This window comes from Anabrus simplex, chromosome 2 (genome assembly GCF_040414725.1).
Source record: "Anabrus simplex isolate iqAnaSimp1 chromosome 2, ASM4041472v1, whole genome shotgun sequence".
In the NCBI taxonomy this organism is placed as follows: Eukaryota; Metazoa; Arthropoda; class Insecta; order Orthoptera; family Tettigoniidae; genus Anabrus; species Anabrus simplex.
Window position 1 is genome coordinate 910,199,136 of NC_090266.1, and position 23,479 is coordinate 910,222,614.

General features: G+C 41.4%; 1 protein-coding gene across 1 annotated transcript in view; it reads left to right on the plus strand.

The window, feature by feature from the left end:
* Positions 1–23,479, plus strand: part of LOC136863182 (cationic amino acid transporter 4) — a 186,916-nt gene that overhangs the window by 92,447 nt on the left and 70,990 nt on the right. The window contains exon 5 of the mRNA XM_067139535.2: positions 8,172–8,420. Coding sequence (XP_066995636.2) covers positions 8,172–8,420 — 249 coding nt within the window. The remainder of the gene's footprint in view (positions 1–8,171; positions 8,421–23,479) is intronic.

Genomic DNA, 23,479 nt, shown 5'->3' on the forward strand with positions numbered 1-23,479 from the left:
GAAATTTAACAAGAAACAAACTTTTGAAATAAAAAATTTCTCCAAAAAAAAAAACAGTTCTTTCACTCCGCACTAGGGTGCACTATTGTTGATCTTCAGTAGTGTCCTCTAGAAGAGAAAGTTCACACTTCTTTCTACAAGCAAAACAAAAATACGTCGAAAATGACACAGTTCAAAAACTCCAAATTTTCCACGTAGTGACATCTTCTGAGAAATTTGAAAATTAATACCGTCAATAAAGTTCAGACTTCCTCCAGCAGAGGAGTTTCAATTGGCGCACATTTTAAATTAGCGGCGTGGAGGTGTACCGCCCGGTACAGACCTCCCCCCCCAAAAAAGTTCCTCCAGGGGTGACACATGCAATTTGTTTGGAAAGGTCCAAGTTTTGATGTTGATATGGAGATTAATTGCAGAAGTATTTATAAGATTTTCTTAATATGGTTTGATTCAGTTTCAAAATTTTTTGTTGTAACTTGGTGAAGTAAATTTTTTATGTTTTATAGAAGTTGAATTCAGAAAATAAACTTTTAATACTTAAAAGTGAAGAAAAATTTTGCAAGGTCCACCAAATATTGCTGTTGAATTCCCAAGTGCAGTAATTGCTGACAGTAAATTTCCATGTAGTTGATGTTGATGAAGTTGGATGGCCAGACCGGCCGTTGCAGCTTGCGTCCAGAAGAGGCCGCTCGGACCCCTCAAGTACCCTGAGATACCGCTCGCCCGCACTATGAGGGGAGCAGTGGTGTTGAAGCACGCCGCGCCCGTGGTGAACATATACAGGCTGCGGGCCAGTAGCAGGTCGTGCGCCGCACATCAGCCTTGGCCGGGAGGAGGGCTCCGGCTCGCCGTGCACATGTGGTCCTCGCTGGGGAGGAGGCGGCCCTTCCTCTAACCCAGTCGCAGCACGGCGCCGCGCGGCTGCGGGGGCACTGCAACATTAAAGCTAGGCGGCAGAATTGTTGGACCATCATCATTTTTTGAGGGCACATGCTTTGTGGAGAGGTTGAGGGGCCAGCGGCGTGCAGAAATCCATGACCTTAATTAAGCCACTGTGTAGAGTGGAGCAGGAGGCGGAGAGTGGTAATGGCCGTGGCAAGGACAGGATGGCAGTTTAACCTTGCGGGAGGGGTTTACAAAAAACTTACATATGAAACAAAATATTATAGAAGGGGCAGAATGCCTTAAAAGTGAAAACTCAAAAAAAAATATAACCTTCATATTCCTTTCACGATTATATGAAGCAAGTTAACCCAGAAATTACACCGGTTTCACCTGTGACAGGTGGACCCTAAATATCCTCTCGGTAGCTGGATTACTTAATAATAACGTAAACGGCGTCAGGAAATCGAGAATGACACACGGCCCATGAAATCTGGGGGCAAGCTTGCCCGCGGGAACAAAATTCTTGACCATCACTTGGTCGCCTACCTTCAAATTGGAGGGTCTCCGTCCACGATCATACCTTTCCCTAACCTTTTCATGAGACACTTTAAGATTGGCTTTAGCCTTCTTCCAAAGATCTTTAATGTTGTCCGGATCTATTGTCTCAGGTAGAATGTCACTCAGAGACCAGAGGTTAGAGAGCGGGGTGTTGGGAACAAACTTGAACATCAAAGAAGCTGGAGTAAATTTATGTGATTCATGAACCGCCGAATTCAAAGCAAAAGCTAACCAATGCAGGGACGTGTCCCACCTGGAATGATCTTCATGGTGATAGGCAATAAGCGCGGACCTGAGATTACGGTTAACCCGTTCAGCCAGAGATGGTTGAGGGTAATAAGCAGAAGTTGTCACATGAGAGATGGACAGGTCAAAGCAGAACTTACGAAATAAATTAGATGTAAAAGCCTTAGCATTATCAGATACAATATATTGGCACGGACCGAAAGAAGCAAAAATAGAATTTAGGCAAGTAATGGTGGACTGAGCGGTAGCCAGCTTAGTCGGAAATAACCAGGAAAATCTAGTAAAGCCATCTACGCATACAAAGATGAACTTGTTGGCATTTCCCTTTGACTGGGGGAAGGGTCCTACATAATCGATATACAGGCGTTCCATGGGACGCGACGCTTGATGCGAAGACAAAAGGCCTATCTTGGTGGACATGGTGGGTTTACTGAGCAAACAAGATTTACAAGCTTTTACTAGTTCACGGATTTCACCGTCCATACCCTTCCAGATGAACATTTCACGAATCTTCTCACGAGTTTTAAAGATTCCAAGATGCCCTCCTAATGGGGTTTCATGATAGTATTTGAAGATCATAGGCACAAGAATAGCTGGAACGACAACCTTCATCATCTTATCATGCCTCGAAAGGCAACATAGAACACCATTCCTCAGAACATAAGGGACAACATGTTCCCCAGAAGAAAGGGTTTCCATTATCGGAGCCAGCGTCGGATCTTCACGTTGGTATTTCTCGATATCCCTAAAGAGCATGGGAGCATCAGTTAAGATGGCATTAACACCAGATAGTATGGACTCGGGAGGTGATGAACTGTCGGCCGGTTCGTGGGTCTCGACGTCGTTGGAAAACATACGGCTGAGTCCATCAGCGACAACATTTTCGGTACCTCTGATTTGCCGGACATCGAATTGGAAGGCAGAAATACGGATGGCCCAACGGGCTATACGACCAGTACGACGCGGCTTACCTAAGACCCAGCTTAAGGCTTGATTATCTGTCTCCAGGTCGAATTTGACATGTTCCAGATAGAGACGGAACTTCTGTAAGGCAAATAAGACTGCCAACCCTTCGAGCTCATAGATAGAATACTTGGCTCCTTGAGCCGATAGAGTCCTAGATGCATAGGCGATGGGTCGCCTCCCTAGTTCAGTCTCTTGAAGAAGGACTGCAGCTACTGCTGACGACGACGCGTCGGTTTGGACGATGAATTTCTTCGAGAAATCAGGCATAGCAAGTACAGGGGCATTACAGAGAGCTAATTTAAGATCTTCAAAAGCAGCTTGTTGAGAAGGTCCCCACTCGAATTTGATGCCTTTCCTACGAAGAAGGTTCAAGGGCGCCGCTCTATTAGCAAAGTTAGGAATGAACCTTGGACAACTTGACAGTTAACCCAGCCTTACGAAGGCGATCGAGAACTTCTCGCAGATGATCTAGATGTTCTTCAAAAGTCTCTGAAAATACGACGACATCATCCAAGTAGTGATATAAGTACTCAAATTTGATGTCGGAGAAGACCCTATCTAGTAGCCTAGTGAGTACAGCTGCTCCCGTGGGGAGCCCGAAAGGCACGCGGTTGTATTCGTATAAATTCCAGTCCGTGGCAAACGCTGTAAGATGTTTAGACTCTTCGGCTAGGGGAATTTGATTATAGGCCTGATTCAAGTCCAAGATAGTAAAGAACTTGGCCTTACGGAACCATGAAAAACAAGAATGAAGGTCGGGAAGGGGCACAGATTGTAACACCACCTTCCTATTGAGAGCCCTATAATCAATGACAGGCCTGAAGCCTCCTTGGGGTTTCGGGACTAGAAAAATAGGTGACGAATACGCCGACTTAGAGGGCCTAATAATACCATCCTTCAACATCTGATCAATGATTTCTTTCAGAGCCTTCATTTTAGGTGGCGATAGCCTATAAGGTGGAGAACGGACGGGAATCGAATCCGTGACCTCAATTTTGTATTCAATAAGGTCAGTAACGCCAAGAGTATCCGAGAACACCTCTAGAAATGACTGACATAATTTACGAATACTATCAGCCTGCTCCTCAGGTAGATGTCTAAGGTCTAACAACATCTCATCCTGGGTAGGCGAAATAGATGAACATGATACAGAATTACACTTTAGCAAGGGAATTTTACAATTGGACGCAAATTTGAACGTGCACGACTTACTCTGAAGATCGAGCACAAGACCAGTGCGAGAAATGAAGTCCGCTCCCAGTATGATGGGGCAAGACAAGTGCTTAGCCACAAACAGCTTGGTTTTCCATGTGAATTTAAAAATACGAATTTTGACTTGTACAGAACCTAGAATTTCTAATGGAGATGAATTAGCCGAAACATATTGAACAGTAGATGAGCCATAGTCAGGTAATTTACAAACAGACTTCAATTTTGAATACCATTGGTCCGAAATAATTGAACAAACACTGCCTGAATCTAATAAAGCTGTTATAGGCTCGTTATTTAACTCAATCTTAAGAAAAGGAACAGGTGCGGGGGTATCCGCCGCAATCCTAAGACATTCTTTGGGGCATTCGAAAGATGGATTTGCAAATTGAACGTTCCCTGAATTCACGACCTTTTTGCCAGGGGCTGAGCCTTGAGAAGCAAAATTAGTCGACTCAGCCGAAGCCGCTAGTCACATTTTATTATTGGCATTGGTGGAATTTGCACCAGAAGTTGAGCAGGAGGAGGTGCTATTTAAGTTTGGGCAATTCTTGGCGATATGTGAGAAAGCCCCACATTTAAAACAGCCTTGTGATGAACCAGCTCCATTATTTGCCCTACTAGACTTGATCAGTGGACACTTATTGCGAAGATGGTCAGGCGACCCGCAAGCATAACATTTACGAGGTGTGACTGATCGGCGAGGTGGAGGCCGAGTATTACTAAAAGAAGGCGGGGGTTCTTTCGCGACACGCAAGGAATCGGCGTATCTCACTCCTTCCGCTGAGACGGCCAACGCTTCAAGTTCGGAGAAAGTTTGCGGGCACGCCGCGAAACACAAATATGACCTATAGGGTGGTGAAATTCCTTCTACAATAGCCTGTACAATCTGGTCTTCAGGAAAATGAAGAGCAAACACCCTAGTATAGAATTTAATATCTTGGATAAAGTCTGCCAAGTTTTCATCCAAACGCTGTACACGATAATAGTACTTCTGAATAAGGGAGGACCTGGCCCTAGCCGGGATGAAGTTAGCTAGCAAGTGGGCGTGGAAGTCCTCAATAGATGATTGCTCGGCAATGGCTCTTACTATTTTATCAGAGAGAATACCAATTGCATAGGGATAGATAATTTGCAAAATTTGACATGGAGAAAGAGAAAACACAAGGGCATGATCCTGAAATTCGACTAAAAATCTTAAAAAGGAAATTATTCCACTAGTGGTATTAACGGAAAACTTAGAGATACCTCTGAGCAACATTGCCAATGGATGAGGCAAACTGCTGAACCCGGGTGACATAGTAGGTAAACGTTTCAGTGGCAAGGAAGTTAATTCCGAACGTATATTATTCAACGATGCACGGCGTCCAGACTCGTTGTCCAATGGGGCAGAGATAGTTTGAGCAGCAACGGTTATCCTATTAACTTCTCCCTTAGGAGGCTCTTCCTCGGAACCTGAATTCATCGTGGTGGGTTGATCAATTTTGGGAGGAATTTCCCCAGTTAACAATTGAGTGACCTTGCTAGATAACTCAGAAATATTTTCAAGTAGCGTACTAGCTTCCTTCTTCTGAACGACATTCAACTTTAGAGACAACAGATCGTTAACTCTATTTGAAAAATGAAACAGCCTGGCTTGCACACGCTTAATTTGATTAGGAGAAGGATCATTTTCATCAAAAAACTAACTACAGAGGCTAGCCCAGTAATATTCTCGACGATCGTGGAAAGAGAGTCGTCAATTTCTTTCTCTCCCAAGGTGGGGATGGAAATGGGCAATTCAAGGGACTCTCTAAGCTTGTTTGTGTCTACCGCAACCGTGCCTCCAGATTGCACATTTCTAATAGTCAATTCATAGATCAACTCCTCCTTGCGCAAGTAGTTAAGATGGAGAACATCGCGAGGGCCGGGCATAATGACAGAACAATTTTGAAAAACTCAAAAAATTCCAGCAACTGAGAAAATGGTTAGAGTTCGGATCAAAACAATGTTTAGCCGTCAAAAGGGGCTAAAATGAGACCCATTCAACCACGCTCTGCTACCACTTGTTACCGTGTTTTGGTGGTAGGTAGAGGTGAAAGAAGGTGCGGGGTGGTGAACAGGTCTCAAGCTACGAAAGTAAAATTAATTTAAAATTTAACAAGGTTATATTTTCTTTTCAAAATTAAGAAATAACAATTACGGCAGGTACAGAGTAGCAAGGCAACAACAGTTCCAATTACAGGATTTACAGGATTTGGGGCTTCGAGCCCCAAATTCACAATTCTTGAGCAATTAGCCCGACTTTACTCCAAAATAAATTTTACCAGAGGGGCCGAAAACCCCGTTCATGTTCCAGAGCACTTGCTCCAAATTACACAGAAAAGCCTCCTCGAGGCATACAACACTTAATTTTCAAGAAAGAGCCCCTCGCTCTCAACTTTAAGCCTCTCAAAGGCCACACCAAACTCCACCTTCAAGTTGTCCTCTCTGGACATAGACACAGGGGTAAAATACCCAACCTACTGAGGTCTATTAAGTGAGAAAAGATTAATTACTTGACCTCTAAAATAACAATTTGAGAGGAGGCGAACTTGCGCTCCTAATACGCTTTGTTTAAAACCTACTTGGCACTAGGCCGTTAATACAAGGGCTAATCCCATACTAAAGAGGTGACTTAAGAAGGAAACAATTTACATTAAGTCGAAGAAGAATAGGTTGAGAAAAATATAAGTTCACCTCAAAACAATATGAGTGGGAGCTCGAGAGAGTTAAGCACTCTCTATCCCAATATGTAGTTTAAAAGATAGAATAGATACAAGTTTCTTTACATTTTAAGGAAGGTTACATAATGGAAAAACTTCGGACCCGCCCCGAGAGTTAAACTGCTGAGCAAGCAAGAAAAGAAGTAATTAGTCGGCCATTACCTGGTTGTTGACTGTCGCCGAAGAAAGAGGCGCTTCCCGCCCCCTGCTATGTACTTTACACACTGAAAGATGGAACAGAAGTGGCCCGGAGACCCTAAAATCAGCAGTTTATATCCTCTCGCGGAAAGTTCGAGGCGTTAGGGGAATGAGAACACCCTTCCACAAAAACTTTATTGGGTAGGATACAGCAACATATTCAAGTTGGGGGAAGATACATCCGATTGGTCAGAAATTAATAAAAGAAATTCGGGATTGGCTAAATACAAAAGAAGGGGAAAGAGAGGGGTATACAGCCAACTTAGACAATAAAAGAAAGAAATTTAACAAGAAACAAACTTTTGAAATAAAAAATTTCTCCAAAAAAAAAAAAAACCAGTTCTTTCACTCCGCACTAGGGTGCACTATTGTTGATCTTCAGTAGTGTCCTCTAGAAGAGAAAGTTCACACTTCTTTCTACAAGCAAAACAAAAATACGTCGAAAATGACACAGTTCAAAAACTCCAAATTTTCCACGTAGTGACATCTTCTGAGAAATTTGAAAATTAATACCGTCAATAAAGTTCAGACTTCCTCCAGCAGAGGAGTTTCAATTGGCGCACATTTTAAATTAGCGGCGTGGAGGTGTACCGCCCGGTACAAAAAGCATGGGCTCATACGCGCTTACAAGTATAATGTCTCCACTTTGAGAGGAAACTAGATTTTGTCAAGCGTTTATTATTGAGTAGAAAGCGTTTTTTGTTGAACAGTGGAATGGGAATTGGCATGAAGGACATTGGCTGTGATGTCTATTTGAAGCTTTTTAATCGTAAATTGTATTTCTTATTTTTAGTGAGGATGTGGTGGGAGCTTACTAATGATATTATTAACATGATGATTATAATTTCTTTCACAATCATAGTCAGAGATCGTTACTATTACATAATTGAAAGTGGGCTGAACAATAGCGCATATAACATTCACTCATGTATAAATATACAGTGTGCTGATATGAGGTTATCCTAATCCCACAAAACGGAAGGTTATAGCCTATACAACGACCAGGTATTTCCTTAGCTATGCATTTCCTTAAAGTAAGTACTATAGCCCAGAAAATGTGACGAGTAATTTAAAGATGAAAATACATTTATTATAACCCAGTTATAAATGACAGAGTGATCAGTGGAGTTTTTGCGGCAGACATGTGCAGAATCTATGCAGAATTCATATACAAGTGGTTCTACAAATTTTCTTAATTTTTCGTAGTTTCTACTGCATGATAGTCACCTTGTATTTTCCACATTAAATGAAGAATTGTATCATGATGTAGGTAAATTTAAAAGCGTTCTTTCAGGAGATGATTTTAACATACAAATTACTATTCTCTACATGTCATTGCTGAGCACTGTGGTTGTGATCTGTTCACAGGTCCCTTTGATCAACCTAGCAGTTTCTGGACTATCAAGTGCCTGTGTAGCTCTCTTGTTTGACCTAAAGAAGCTCGTAGAGTTTATGTCTATTGGAACACTTTTGGCATACACCATTGTCAGTGCGTCTGTGATAATCTTACGGTATCGACCACCAACACCGGAAGAAGTGATGATCTTAGGCGTGGGAGCTGTCGTAACCGATGATAGTTCTCAGTCTGGAGTAGAGTTGTCGTCCCCACAGTCTGAGGTAAGCAAGCTGTCGAGGAATCCAGAGATAGTCCAATGTCCAGAAATATCCCAATTAAACATCATGAGAGTATTTTTTCTACACTATTGCATTCGTGCAGCGTGTCTCTAACGCGTGAAAGTGGGTGTTTGTTGCCAGTGCTGTAGTTGTAAAACATGTTTAGAGGGTACTGTTACAATGACAAACCATTACGTCAAGAGAGGCTCTTTATCGCACAACTAAGGTAGTTGAACACTGTATGTAAATCGCCACTATCACAAATACGGTCGCAGGAAGAATCCTGCCCACATTCACGAAAGATCAAAAGTTATTCTCCTGCTAACTAGTCATCATTTTTCAAGCAAAAAAATCACCTTTGTGAAATTTAAAATGAATAAGCTCCTTTATTAACAATGATGGAATCTCTTATTACAATAGGGGCCTGTGACCTAGATGTTAGGCCCCTTTTAACAACGAGCACAATATCATAAGCATTTTATTTTAGTGACTAAGTGAATTTTGAATATGACCAAGCGATATATTTTCAATTCAAAGCTAGAGAAGTTCTGTGGATAAATAATTTTAGAAATGCTAAATTTAGCCACATGTGATTGTATTTTCAGCAGTGTAGGTTCATACCTCCTCTAACAACTTGACAGCACGCCATTTTCAGGATTTCTGAAATAAGCGAATCACTGCAGCGGAACTTTTGAGACGGTACATCATATATTTAGTGTGAATTAACCAATTGGAAGACAAACAGCCGAATTTTGAAATTAACTTATCACACCACAGCAACATTCTTTTACAATTCTGTACGTTGCACAGACACAGATAGGTCTTATGGCGACGAAGTGATGGCAAAAGCCTAGGAGAAGGAAGGAAGGAAGGAAGGAAGGAAGGAAGGAAGGAAGGAAGGAAGGAAGGGAGGAAGGAAGGAAGGAATGAATCGTCCATGGCCTTGATTAAGGTATAGTCCCAGCATTGGCCTGGTGTGAAAAATAGGAAACTACGGAAAGCCATCTTCAAGGCTGCCAACGGAGGAGTTCAAACCCACTATCTCCCGAATGCAAGCTGACAGTTACGTGTCCCAAACCACGCAGCCACTCGCATCAGAGCAACTGTTGAGTCGGCTGTAGGAAAGCTAACAACGGACACGTTGAATAAAATGCTTTTCTTCCTGGTCTTTTCCCAACTGTATGTAGGTTAACCCACTTTTACATCTGGATGCCAACCCTATGTGGAGAGATGCCTTTGTGGTGGTTTGTAGTACGATATGCTGTATTTAAATGAAGACGTGTATTCAGACGAACACACATCCAGCTCCCGAGCTGGAGGAATTAACCAAATACGATTAAAATCCCCGTCCCGGCCGGCAATCGATCCCAGGACTCTTTCAATAGAAGACCAGTACGCTGATCATTCAAACAGTCATGCTTTTAAAATCTAAATAATAGTTATAATAACTCCAGCCTGATTATAAAGATTTCAAACAGCTAACAAACAACATGAATTCTTAAAAATGATTGAGCGAGTTGACCACGCGGTTAGCGTCGTGTAGCTGTGAGCTTGCATTCGGGAGAAAGTGGGTTCGAATCCCACCGTCAGCAGCCCAGCAAATGTTTTTTTACCGAGCTCGATAACTGCAGTCGCTTAAGTGCGGCCAGTATCCGCTATTCGGGAGATAGTGGGTTCGAACCCCACTGTCGCCAGCCCTGAAGATGGTTTTCCGTGGTTTCCCATTTTCACACCAGGTAAATGCTGGGGCTGTACCTTAATTAAATCCACGGCCGCTTCCTTCCCACTCCTAGCCCTTTCCTGTCCCATCGTTGCCATAAGACCTAACTATGTCGGTGCGACGTAAAGCAAAAAAAAAATGGCTTTCCGTGGTTTCCCATTTTCACAGCAGGCAAATGCTGGCTGGGGATGTGCCTTAATCAAGGTCACGACCTCTACTTTCCCATGCTTGCGTCGCCGAAAACCTATGATGTGTTAATGCGACGTTAAACCACAAATAAGAAAATAAAAATACATTTATACATTTGAAATAAAGTATTTTCTATTATATATGATTTTTGCCGGTACGCTACCCGCACGTTTTTATTTATGCCCCTACTGACACAATACAGCACTGGGTGTTATGACTGTATATATATTTTTAAACCTTTACAAAAGTTCAACCAATAGTGACAACGTGTTAGAAGGTTGAATGGTATGTGCAAGGTATAAATATGATGTAAGTGAGCTCGTTTAAGAGCACGGACTATGAATTATTTTAAAATTGCGATGTTCATATCGAAAGAAATACAAACATGTTTGTGTCATCATTTTGTTCTCTCATCCTCTGACAGAGTTGTGATGTATGTGGTGAGCGAAACATAATAAGTTCACAGTCATTCTTAAGAATCGAGAACATAAAGCTTAACGTTGACAAACTAACTTACTAACTCCACTGCTGAACGGCACTTTGTGGTTATCCCGACACTTGACAACTTTATAATTATTATTTACCATTGAATACGGTATGCTCTTATTATTACTGTTATCAACTTGATCGGTACACATAAAAAGACCTTCAAATATCTTAATAGTTGATGAGCGCCAGTTACTAATGAAAACCAGGAGTGTTGGCCATGCGGTTAGGGGCGCACAGCTGTGAGCTTACATCCAGGTAATTGTGAATTCGAACCCCACTGTCGGCAGCCCTGAAGATGTTTGTCCGTGGTTTCCTATTTTCAAACCAGGCAAATGCTGGGACTGTACCTTAATTAAGGCCACGGCCGCTTCCTTTCTACTCCTAGACCTTTTCTACTCCATCGTAACCATAAGATGTATCTGTGTCGGTGCGGCGTAAGGCAGATTGTAAAAAAAATACTAATAAAAGTAAGGATTCAATACAGCATGACTTATATTTCTCAAAGGTGTGGGGTAATCAGTTTATTTTTCTATATGTTTTACGTCTCACCGACACAGGTAGGTCTTTTGGCGACGATGGGATAGGAAAGGCCTAGAAATGGGAAGGAAGCGGCCGTGGCCTTTATTAAGGTACAGCCCCAGCATTTCCCTCGTGTGAAAACGGCAAACAACGGAAAACCATCTTCAGGGCCGCCGACAGTGGGGTTCGAACCCACTATCTCCCAGATGCGAGCTCACAGCCGCGCCTCTCTAACCTCACGGCCAACTCGCCAGGTGGTAATCAGTTTACTTGACAAAATACCATGGTACATGTTTTGGAAGAGGATATGGCGGTTTGATTCCCACCTTGCATTTGGAATTACTTGCTAGTAGTATAATAAGCGGGTTCTGGCGCCACCGCCACCGCAGGCTCCCAGAGGCCACCTCCACCACCACCACCACCACCACAGCCAGAGGCCTCCCAGATGCCTCCTCCACCACCACCACAGCCAGAGGCCTCCCAGAGGTCTCCTCCACCACCCGCTGGAAATTTGAATTTGTAAACAAAGCCACGTGCTTTTTGACAGCTGTCATCGACAACAACGCATCGCTAACCTCAGTACTGCCATCTTGACGGGCCTAAACCTCAGTAGTACCAACTTAACCTAACTAGCGCGAGATAAACAAAGCCACGTGTTTTTTTGACAGCCACGTGCTTTTTTGACAGCTGTCATCCGCCATCTTTAAACCACAGAGCACTGTGCTGCCCTCTTTATCGCAGTAGCTGCAAATTCGTCACCTGTCATCCGCAGTGCTGCCATCTTGGCGGGCCTAAACCTTAGTGCTACCAACTTAACCTCACTAGCGTGAGATAAACAAATCCACGTGCTTTTTGACAGCTGTCATCCGCCATCTTTAATCCATAGAGCACAGTGCTGCCCTCTTTAGCTACTTACCTTTGAAATGTGGTGGCGGATAATTTGAAAAATGCTTTTTGACAGCAGCCATCTTTGAGCACCGTGCTGCCCTCTTTAGCTAGATACCTTTGAAATGTGGCAGGCAATTCCACATGACAGCAGCCATCTTTAATCAAGAGAGCACCATGCTGCCCTCTATGTGGTGGCGGCAATTTGAAAAATTCTACATGCTCCTGTATGGAAACAAACTCACGCGCTTTTTTGACAGCCGTCATCTGCCATCTTTAATCAACAGAGCACAGTGCTGCCCTCTTTAGTTTGAAATGTGGTGGCGGCAAATTCGACGTGCTCTTGTTTGGAAACAAAGCCATGTGCTTTTTTGACAGCTGTCATCCGCCATCTTTAATCAACAGAGCACCGTGCTGCTATCATGCGGGCAATTTCGTCAGCTGTCATCCACCATCTTTAATCCACAGAACACCGTGCTGCCCTCTTTATGGCTACTACCTTAAGCACGTAGTAGCGGGCAATTTGAAAAGTTCTGTTAGCTATCATCCGCCATCTTTAATCAAGAGAGCACCGTGCTGCCATCTTTAGCTAGATACCTTTGAAATGTGGTGGCGGCAAATTGAAAAATTCCGCGTGCTCTTGTTTGGAAACAAACTCACGTGCTTTTTGACAGCGACCATCCGCCATCTTTAATCAACAGAGCATAGTGCTGCCCTCTTTAGTTTGAAATGTGGTGGCGGCAAATTCCACGTGCTCTTGTTTGGAAACAAAGCAATGTGCTTTTTATGACAGGTGTCATCTGCCATCTTTAATCAACAGAGCACCGTGCTGCTATCATGCGGGTAATTTCGTCAGCTGTCATACGCCACCTTTAATCTACAGAGCACCGTGCTGCACTCTTTAGTTGAAATGTGGTGGCGGAAAATTCCACGTGCTCTTGTTTGGAAACAAATTCTATGTGCTCTTCAGCTGTCATCCACCATCTTTAATCAAGAGAGCACCGTGCTGCCCTCTTTGTGGTGGCGGATAATTTGAAAAATTCTTTTTTGACAAGCAGCCATCTTTAATCCAGAGAGAACAGTGCTGCCCTCTTTAGCTACTTACCTTTGAGGCGGTTAATTTGAAAAATTCTTTTCGACAAGCAGCCATCTTTAATCCAGAGAGAACAGTGCTGCCCCTCTTTAGCTACTTACCTTTGAGGCGGTTAATTTGAAAAATTCTATTTAACAAGCTGCCATCTTTAATGAAAAGAGCATCGTGGTGCTATCTTGCGGGTAAATTTTACGTCACAGCTGTCATCCACCATCTTGCATTGCTAACCTTAGTGCTGCCCTCTTTAGCTACTTACCTTTGAAAAAAAATCTATTTGACAAGCTGTCACCCGCCATCTTGCATCGCAAACCTCAGTGCTGCACTCTTTAGTTGAAATGTGGTGGCGGATAATTTGAAAAAATCTTTTTGACAAGCAGCCATCTTTAATCAACAGAGCACCGTGCTGCCATCTTTAGCTACCGCCATCTTACATCGCTTACCTCGCTGCTGCACTCTTTAGTTGAAATGTGGTGGCGGTAAATTCGAACAAGTTTAATCACGCATCGGGAAAGCTAGAGTAAGGACGTGCTGCAGTGATGACGTCATCATGCATGTTTAGACTTGTCCGTTTTCTTAAGAGTAAGTCGGTGTAAAGGAATGTGGTAGCGGTAAATTCGAACAAGTTTAAACATGCATCGGGAAAGCTAGAGTAAGCACGTGCTGTTGTGATGACGTCATTGTGCATGTTTAGACCTGATCGTTGACTAAAAGCTTTAGTCTTCGAGAAACAGTGATAGAGAGTGGAGTGCAAACATGACGAAAACATTAATAGTTGATGTGCAAGGCTTTAAAGTAAACGGAAACAAATTTGTGTTTAAAGAGGTGGCTGTGTTAGATTACAGTGTGTTGTGGGCACCAAAACTTGTTAGTTTAGTATTTAGTCCACCGTTCCCTTACTGTTTGCAAACAGATGAAGATAAAAAGCAGACTCAGTGGATTGAAAACACTTTAGGTTTGAAGTGGGAAGAAAAAGGAATACCTTATCGTTTTCTACCTTTAATGATGAATGCACTTTTGTCAAGAGCAGATCTTGTTCTTTTAAAGGGTTGTGAAAAGAAAGAATGGTTGCGTGATTTTCTACCATCATCGTGTGAAGTTATCGACATGCATGAATTGGGGTGCCCATCATTTAAAACTCTTCCGAAAGAGCATAGTAGAGAAACAAGTAAACAGTCTTTACAACATGTATGCGTGCTCTTTGATTAGTTGTGTTGCAGTGCATGCCGGGAAGTGAACAACATATGTAAACTGCAATGTCGAAATAACCTTAGTGTAAAAGAAACATTTGTAGAGTAAATACATCATGTCATTTCTAACAGATACTAAGTGTAACGCAGTTGAAAAGGCGATCGTAAAGTTTTATGCATGCAAAAAGAAATTAACACTTTTACTGAAGAAGAGTTAAATGCATTACCAAAGGCATTTTTGGTTAATGTAGCTGCGAATGCTGTAAAGAAGATTTGGGATAAGGTGCCTCGCGAGTGGACTCAAGATCCTGTTTTGTCAGAGCTTCAAACGTGTAGTTTACACCATGAACACGTGAGTTTAGGTAGAAGACCTTCTGTGAGACAGTGCCGTACATGTCAACTAATTAAACTGTATCACGGACCTAAAACTAACGAGTTGTCTTCGCTTATAAACACTTGTCATGGCTGTGGAGAGAGTAAACAAGGAAAAGGTGAAGAAACGTGCTGGGAGAAAGATGAGGAAGCATGTTGGGCGTGGACTCATCAATAGAGTGATTGATCTTCTTTTCTTCGTGCTTATCTCCCCTGCGGCCCTAGAAAACGTTCGCCTGACATGTAGTTACATGCTGCCTGCATAGAGTATGTCGTGTAGCTGTTAAAATCTGCTTCGTAAAGTTATGCTGTGTGTGTGTGTTATTACCTAGTGCTTTAGCTGCTCAGAAGAATATAGCAGCACTTGTCGTTGTTGGTGCAATAAAACGAAAACTGAGTGACAAAGACCGTAAAATAAACAAAGGATAAAAATGTATATATATTCTAAAATAAATATGAATTGTCAAAACATATTACAGGTGTTGTTTAATCCTACAGCATGTCCTAGTGACTTAGAAGAAAGGAAACGTAGAGGATTAAAAGAAAACACACATAAGATTTAAAGTACATCCTCTTTATTAATCCATGAATTAAAGCTGTTATTAAAACCAAGCCATTTAACATACAGTTTATTGCCACGACGTCGAATAACACGTTCAACTAAATAGTGATTAGGATATTTTGTTTTCTGCAGTTCTTCGATGTAGAATCCTCCTTTAATAGGCTGTCCTCTGAGATCGCGAAGTAAATACGTAACTGGATTAGTAAGCTTAACACTTCTGATTTGAAAAATTTCAGTGCTCCAGTTAGGTGTGTATCCTTTTGCAAAGATAGACTTGTGTTTGCTGATGTGAACAAAATCACCTTCTTTAAAGCGATGGCGACGTGGATCAGCTGTTTTAATTACAAGATGAATAGCATTTATACGAGGTGTATTCTTTGTAACAAGACGTGGCTTCGTTCCGATAGTGCGATGAGGTGTATCGTTGTAGGTAGATAAAAGTCTAGGTAGCAGATCAATCCAACGATATGAACCTTGGGCTGTAAATTCTCGCCATATCATTGTTTTGAGTGTACGATTAAAGCGTTCTACAACACTTGCCTTGAGATTGCTGAACGTAGAGTAGTGTTGAATGCCAAGTAACTTGAGGTAAGAAGAAAAATCCTTGTTGTAAAACTCTTTACCTTGATCAGTTTGAAGAAGCCTTGGGCAGCGTTTCGATTCTTCAACAATATGTTTAAATGCTTCTTTAACTTGAGCTGCTGTTTTAGAACGCACGGGTTGTGCAAAAGCAAACTTCGAGTACACATCGATAACAGTAAGTAGATACTTATACCCCTTATTACTAGAGGCATATGGAATCATTTCTACTAAGTCTGCTTGCCAGAGATCATCTTTTCCTCGTGTAATAACGCTTCTGCGACAGTAGGTGCGACGTGCTGGTTTATGTAAACTCATGTGCGATGTTTACCTTTACAGGTGAGATCTTCTCTTGACGAGCCATTACAAAATAATACCGGCATAACGTAGTTCTCTTTCTATTTCTAGAATTTCTGATCCGTGACCAGTGTGACCAGCCTCTTGCGATGCTCTTAAAAGTTGTAATCGTTCAACGAGTAAGTTTGAGTCATTCCAGTATCTTACATCCACATACGGCAACAAAGGCTTGTAGATAACATCAAGACTACGTGCAGTCGGAAACAGCTTAGAAATAAACTCACGATACTTGTAACTCTTATTCGCATTTACAGCTTCTGTTCTCTTGTGATTACGTCGTGTTGCATCAGTAGCAAAAAGTATTGCTTTATATTTTTTAAGATCATCTTGTAAATTTATATCCTTGTCAGGTATTCGTGAGAAAATAAGTTCTAAGAGTCCTTTCGTGGGTTTATAGGTAACACCTTTTACAATGAGTTTGTTGTTATTAATCCTAACATTTGAATTTCCTATCCGGAGACAGTCATCTTCGTAGCGAATAACGTAGGTAGTGGCAGTTTGTCCTGTAAAACGTTTTTCTATATAAGGTGCAAAGAGAGATCCATAGGTATCTTGAATAAAAGTTCTAAACTGATTGCGATACTCTGGTGTAATCATAACCTCAGACAAAGATGGTAGATTTTGCGTCGATGTAGTAGGTGTTTCAGCAATAACATCTGTAGTTAAAAACTCAACACGCTTAGATGGTGATGTATTATTAAGTTCTTCTCCTTCTTCTTCTTCTTCTTCTTCCTTATCTTCCTCTTCTTGATCTACATCCTGCTTCTTCTCTTCCTTATCTTGTTCATGCTTTTCTTCTTCATGCTTCTCTTTATGATATGATGTTTGCATAGAAGCAAAACTTGAAGTAGACTGCGGTAATGAAGTAGAATTAAAAATTTCTTTGAGTGGTGTACATAGTTGTGTTTTTAAAAATAAATCCGTGTCTGCTTGAATACGTTTAAGCTCCTTAAATTTCCGTCGAATATTGTTTCGAGCTTGGATGATATGTTTTGTGATCTCCTTGCTAGATGTTAACATGATGATGGTTTTTAATCAAGTAGTTACTGTAATTCTGTGTTAATGCATATAAAATGATCGAAACCCATGCGATATCGTCCATGCTGTACATCACTTTCTTTATCAATAACTAAAAAGCTGTAACGGTGTAATGACCAACATTTAGCACACATACGTTTAAAGTCATCGAATGTCATATCAGTGTTAACATGATCGTTATACACATGTCGCATGTTGCGCTCATCTTGCCGAAAAAGCACAATAACATTTGCGTTGTCGCGTATCAACTGCTTAGGCACACGAGAATAGGTTTGGCACAAATAGATGCAATCAACATATTTATGCCGACCCATACTAAAGAATGCACGAATAACGTTTTGCTGTTCTGTTGCGACATCATCAAAGATCATAAGAGAATTAGGAAGCACATCGTCTGGTGATGGTACTTGCTCATGCGAATTAAATTTAAAATATCTTATTCCATCTTTAACTGGATCGTGCATTACAGTTTGTAGAATAGTATATAGCGGCTGATAGAGTGACTTTGCGAAAACGTAAATATTCTCGAAGCGTACACCATTTACAGAAGTAATAAGTGTGAGTAAAAGATTTGTTTTCCCGCATCCCGACGGGCCTGATATAATACATCGAACAGTAAAAGGAAACAACGTCAGGGACGTTTTCCTGTAGTTGTACTAGAACTAGGTAAGAGATGTGGTACAATGTCGGTAACAGGTAGCGTGTCTTGCTGCTTTATAAACTTCATGATAACTGAATCATAAAGTACGTAATAGTAATATATATATTAAACGAAACAAGAGGTAACGGTTAGTTTATGATTTGCTCTTGACTAGTAAAGTCGTGTCCAGCATGGTAAAACAACGATATCCAAACGACATGAAGAAGAAGAAGAAAGTAAAAACTGTTGGATGGAAAGATGTTATAAAGGCTGCGCAAAAAGCTATTCGAGGGGAATACAATCCTCGTGTAGCTATTACTAAAGCGTTACGCGCAGCAAGAGCGAGAATTTCTCCAAAGTGCAGAGCAATATTTAGTAAACGTGCACGAATTATTCCTGCACCAAAACGAGGAGGATTTCTTCCTGCGCTGTTTGCTGGCTTAGCAGCTTTAGGGTCATTGCTAGGTGGTGCTAGTGCTGTAGCGAGAACTGTCAAAGCTGTAGAAGAAGCGAAACAACAGTTGAAAGAGAGTGAACGTCATAACAAGACGATGGAGGCAATTGCGTTACGAGGCAAAGGTATGAACATGAAGCTAGCGCCATACAAGAAAGGGCTTGGTATCTACATTTCTCCAAAAAACGTCTACTGAATGCACTGCCATATCGAGCTCTAACGCATGATGAAGTTTTTACGTTTGCTAAACAACTAGGAATTCATTATTTTCGAGGAGTGTATATGCGCGATCAACTACCAGCACGCCCACGTGAACGTGAAAGTGCCGTAATTAACTTGGACGACAGTCGTGGACCTGGAACTCATTACGTTGCTTATGTAAAACGTAACACTAGACTATATTGAAAGTACGTTAATTGATCAGTTTGGGGAAGATAGTTTTAGTAATCATAATTACAAGTTCTCAATCACTATAAGCAACATTGCACATAAATGTGTTATTGAATCATCATTTAAGATTGACTTCAAATCACAACCTGATTCGATTGGACCACTGCTTGGATTTTCATCGAGGGAGATCCTACCGAACGTACGTTACGAGTCTGATCAACCTATAAAACTCTTCGATGATTATAATGTGAACATTACTTGTTATATTATTACAGACTTGAATAGTAATCTACAACCTTCGCACGTCCTGCACGACTTTATTTTTACAGAGGAACGTGGATATACTATTTGTGAGAAACCAGCAGTAGTTCTTTATCATCCTGTGTCTGTAAAACACATTAGCAACATTACTCTTAGACTTGTAAATAAACATAATCAGCTTATTCATTTAGATCAGCACGCGTACGTAGCTTACAAACTACATCTTAAACCAGTACGAAAACCATCTTTAAAACACGGTGTACATTCCGAAGACATACTACATGTGTGCAGAGACTCATCGAGTTAACAGATACCCATAAGCAGATACTCCAAGATTTAGGATATACACTACTACAACAGAATGGAAGAAATGCTAGACATTACGAATACAGTAGAAAGTCGTGAAGGTGTAGTACGAAGTGAGCTTCATTCCTATCAACCTTTTACGTTTGGATTAAATAACAATGATGACATTCATTTTATTATTAATCAACAAGATGTTTACACCTTACCACACGAAAGCTACCTCTATATTGAAGGACGACTAGAAAAGTCTGATGGAAGTGGACCAAGCACTTCACAACTAAACAACCATGCTCTAGCTTTTCTCTTTTCCGAAGCGCGATATGAAGTAAATAATGTTGAAATAGATCGAACGAAGAATGTTGGTATTACAAGTGCAATGAAACTCTACCCTTCTTTCTGTGATGAAGAAAGCAATCTTTTGCGGATGGCTGGATGGTGTCCAAAAGCTACTAACAACTGGATGATTAATGAGGATGGAACTTTTACGGGTATGTTATCACTGAAACATATTTTTGGATTCGCAAAAGACTTTACACGTATTATAATCAACGCAAAACAAGAGCTTATTCTAATACGTGATCGAAGTGATTACAATTCTCTTAAAGCAGTAGAAACACCAGTAGAATCGAAAATAACACTGCATCGTATACTGTGGCGGATTCCACATGTAACCTTATCTGATCGTGAAAAACTTCGATTGCTCAAGATTGTAGAAAATGATACACCATTACCTATACGTTTTAGAAGTTGGGAGCTGCATGAATATCCCGTGTTACCACCTACAAACAAGCATAGCTGGGCTGTTAAAACATCACGTTTTACTGAGAAGCCCTTGTACATTATTTTTGGATTTCAAACTAATCGTAAATTCAATCACGAAAAAGATAGCTCACTGTTTGATCACTGTAAATTAAGACACGTTAGACTATATCTCAACGGAATTACGTATCCGTACGAAAACATAGACATTAACTTTGAGAAAAATAAGTTTGGGATCCTCTGTGACATGTTTTGTAAATTTCAATCATCGTATTATCAGAAAGAAGTTCGTCCGCTATTTACACCTCAAGAATTTAAAAATAAAGCACCGATTGTAGTTATAGATTGCTCTTATCATGAAGAATCTATAAAAGAATCTCCAGTTGATATTCGTTTAGAATTTGAAACATCTGAAAACATTCCTGCTAACACAGCAGCCTATTGTCTTATTATTCATATGAGTGATGTTACTTACCATCCGCTAACGAATATTGTTACGAGACTATAAATAAGAATAGATCTTTATCACTTTCATTAGTGTGTGCTTCGACATCGTGCGCTATGGAACAAAACTGTAAATGTGCATGCTGTTTGCATGCTCATACGTAACATCTTATTTATCTTTCACGAGTGAGTGAGGCTATTAAGATGTTCTATAAACATAGATCGTCGATGCCGAAACATCTTATTCAATACTTACCACCAGGATTTTTATATACGTACGCTGCCTCTTACGTACATAATTTTTGGGACATCCTTCCTCTACACAGTAAGATGTCGATCGAAGTAGCATTATGCAGAACTTGTGAACGACATTACAAGCATCGAGGAGAAAATGGTGATGATAATTGGGATGGACCAAATCCGAGGATTGAACACTGTACACAGTGTATGAATGAACTTTCTCTAGTACCTCATGATGATGATGATGATTCCGAAAAGGAATAACAGCAAGGTAAGAAGTATATGATCTTCTCTGTAAAGCATAACATACTTAGTATAATATATTTCTAAATGTTTCGTTTAATTTGAATGTTGCAGGAGGCATTTCAGAAGCATACGTTGTTAAGAAGCATACCAACCTTGTCAGCAGCAAAACGAACACTGTTGTAGTACATTTGTAAATAAATATTTGATCGCATTCAAAAAATGTTGTACTTATTGCATTGCTTTACACCGACTTACTCTTAAGAAAAACGATCAGGTCTAAACATGCACAATGACGTCATCACAACAGCACGTGCTTACTCTAGCTTTCCCGATGCATGTTTAAACTTGTTCGAATTTACCGCTACCACATTCCTTTACACCGACTTACTCTTACGAAAACGGACAAGTCTAAACATGCATGATGACGTCATCACTGCAGCACGTCCTTACTCTAGCTTTCCCGATGCGCGATTAAACTTGTTCGAATTTACCGCCACCACATTTCAACTAAAGAGTGCAGCAGCGAGGTAAGCGATGTAAGATGGCGGTAGCTAAAGATGGCAGCACGGTGCTCTGTTGATTAAAGATGGCTGCTTGTTAAAAAGATTTTTTCAAATTATCCGCCACCACATTTCAACTAAAGAGTGCAGCACTGAGGTTTGCGATGCAAGATGGCGGGTGACAGCTTGTCAAATAGATTTTTTTTCAAAGGTAAGTAGCTAAAGAGGGCAGCACTAAGGTTAGCAATGCAAGATGGTGGATGACAGCTGTGACGTAAAATTTACCCGCAAGATAGCACCACGATGCTCTTTTCATTAAAGATGGCAGCTTGTTAAATAGAATTTTTCAAATTAACCGCCTCAAAGGTAAGTAGCTAAAGAGGGCAGCACTGTTCTCTCTGGATTAAAGATGGCTGCTTGTCAAAAAAGAATTTTTCAAATTATCCGCCACCACAAAGAGGGCAGCACGGTGCTCTCTTGATTAAAGATGGTGGATGACAGCTGAAGAGCACATAGAATTTGTTTCCAAACAAGAGTACGTGGAATTTGCCGCCACCACATTTCAACTAAAGAGTGCAGCACGGTGCTCTGTTGATTAAAGATGGCAGATGACACCTGTCAAAAAAAGCACATGGCTTTGTTTCCTAACAAGAGCACGTGGAATTTGCCGCCACCACATTTCAAACTAAAGAGGGCAGCACTATGCTCTGTTGATTAAAGATGGCGGATGGTAGCTGTCAAAAAGCACGTGAGTTTGTTTCCAAACAAGAGCACGCGGAATTTTTCAATTTGCCGCCACCACATTTCAAAGGTATCTAGCTAAAGATGGCAGCACGGTGCTCTCTTGATTAAAGATGGCGGATGATAGCTAACAGAACTTTTCAAATTGCCCGCTACTACGTGCTTAAGGTAGTAGCCATAAAGAGGGCAGCACGGTGTTCTGTGGATTAAAGATGGCGGATGACAGCTGACGAAATTGCCCGCATGATAGCAGCACGGTGCTCTGTTGATTAAAGATAGCGGATGACAGCTGTCAAAAAAGCACATGGCTTTGATTCCAAACAAGAGCACGTGGAATTTGCCGCCACCACATTTCAAACTAAAGAGGGCAGCACTGTGCTCTGTTGATTCAAGATGGCGGATGTCGGCTGTCAAAAAAGCGCGTGAGTTTGTTTCCAAACAAGAGCATGTAGAATTTTTCAAATTGCCGCCACCACATAGAGAGCAGCATGGTGCTCTCTTGATTAAAGATGGCTGCTGTCATGTGGAATTGCCTGCCACCACATTTCAAAGGTATCTAGCTAAAGAGGGCAGCACGGTGCTCAAAGATGGCTGCTGTCAAAAAGCATTTTTCAAATTATCCGCCACCACATTTCAAAGGTAAGTAGCTAAAGAGGGCAGCACTGTGCTCTATAGATTAAAGATGGCGGAAGACAGCTGTCAAAAAGCACGTGGATTTGTTTATCTCACGCTAGTGAGGTTAAGTTGGTAGCACTATGGTTTAGGCCCGCCAAGATGGCAGCACTGCGGATGACAGGTGACGAATTTGCAGCTACTGCGATAAAGAGGGCAGCACAGTGCTCTGTGGTTTAAAGATGGCGGATGACAGCTGTCAAAAAAGCACGTGGCTGTCAAAAAACACGTGGCTTTGTTTATCTCGCGCTAGTTAGGTTAAGTTGGTACTACTGAGGTTTAGGCCCGTCAAGATGGCAGTACTGAGGTTAGCGATGTGTTGTTGTCGATGACGGCTGTCAAAAAGCACGTGGCTTTGTTTACAAATTCATATTTCCCGCGGGTGGTGGAGGAGACCTCTGGGAGGCCTCTGGCTGTGG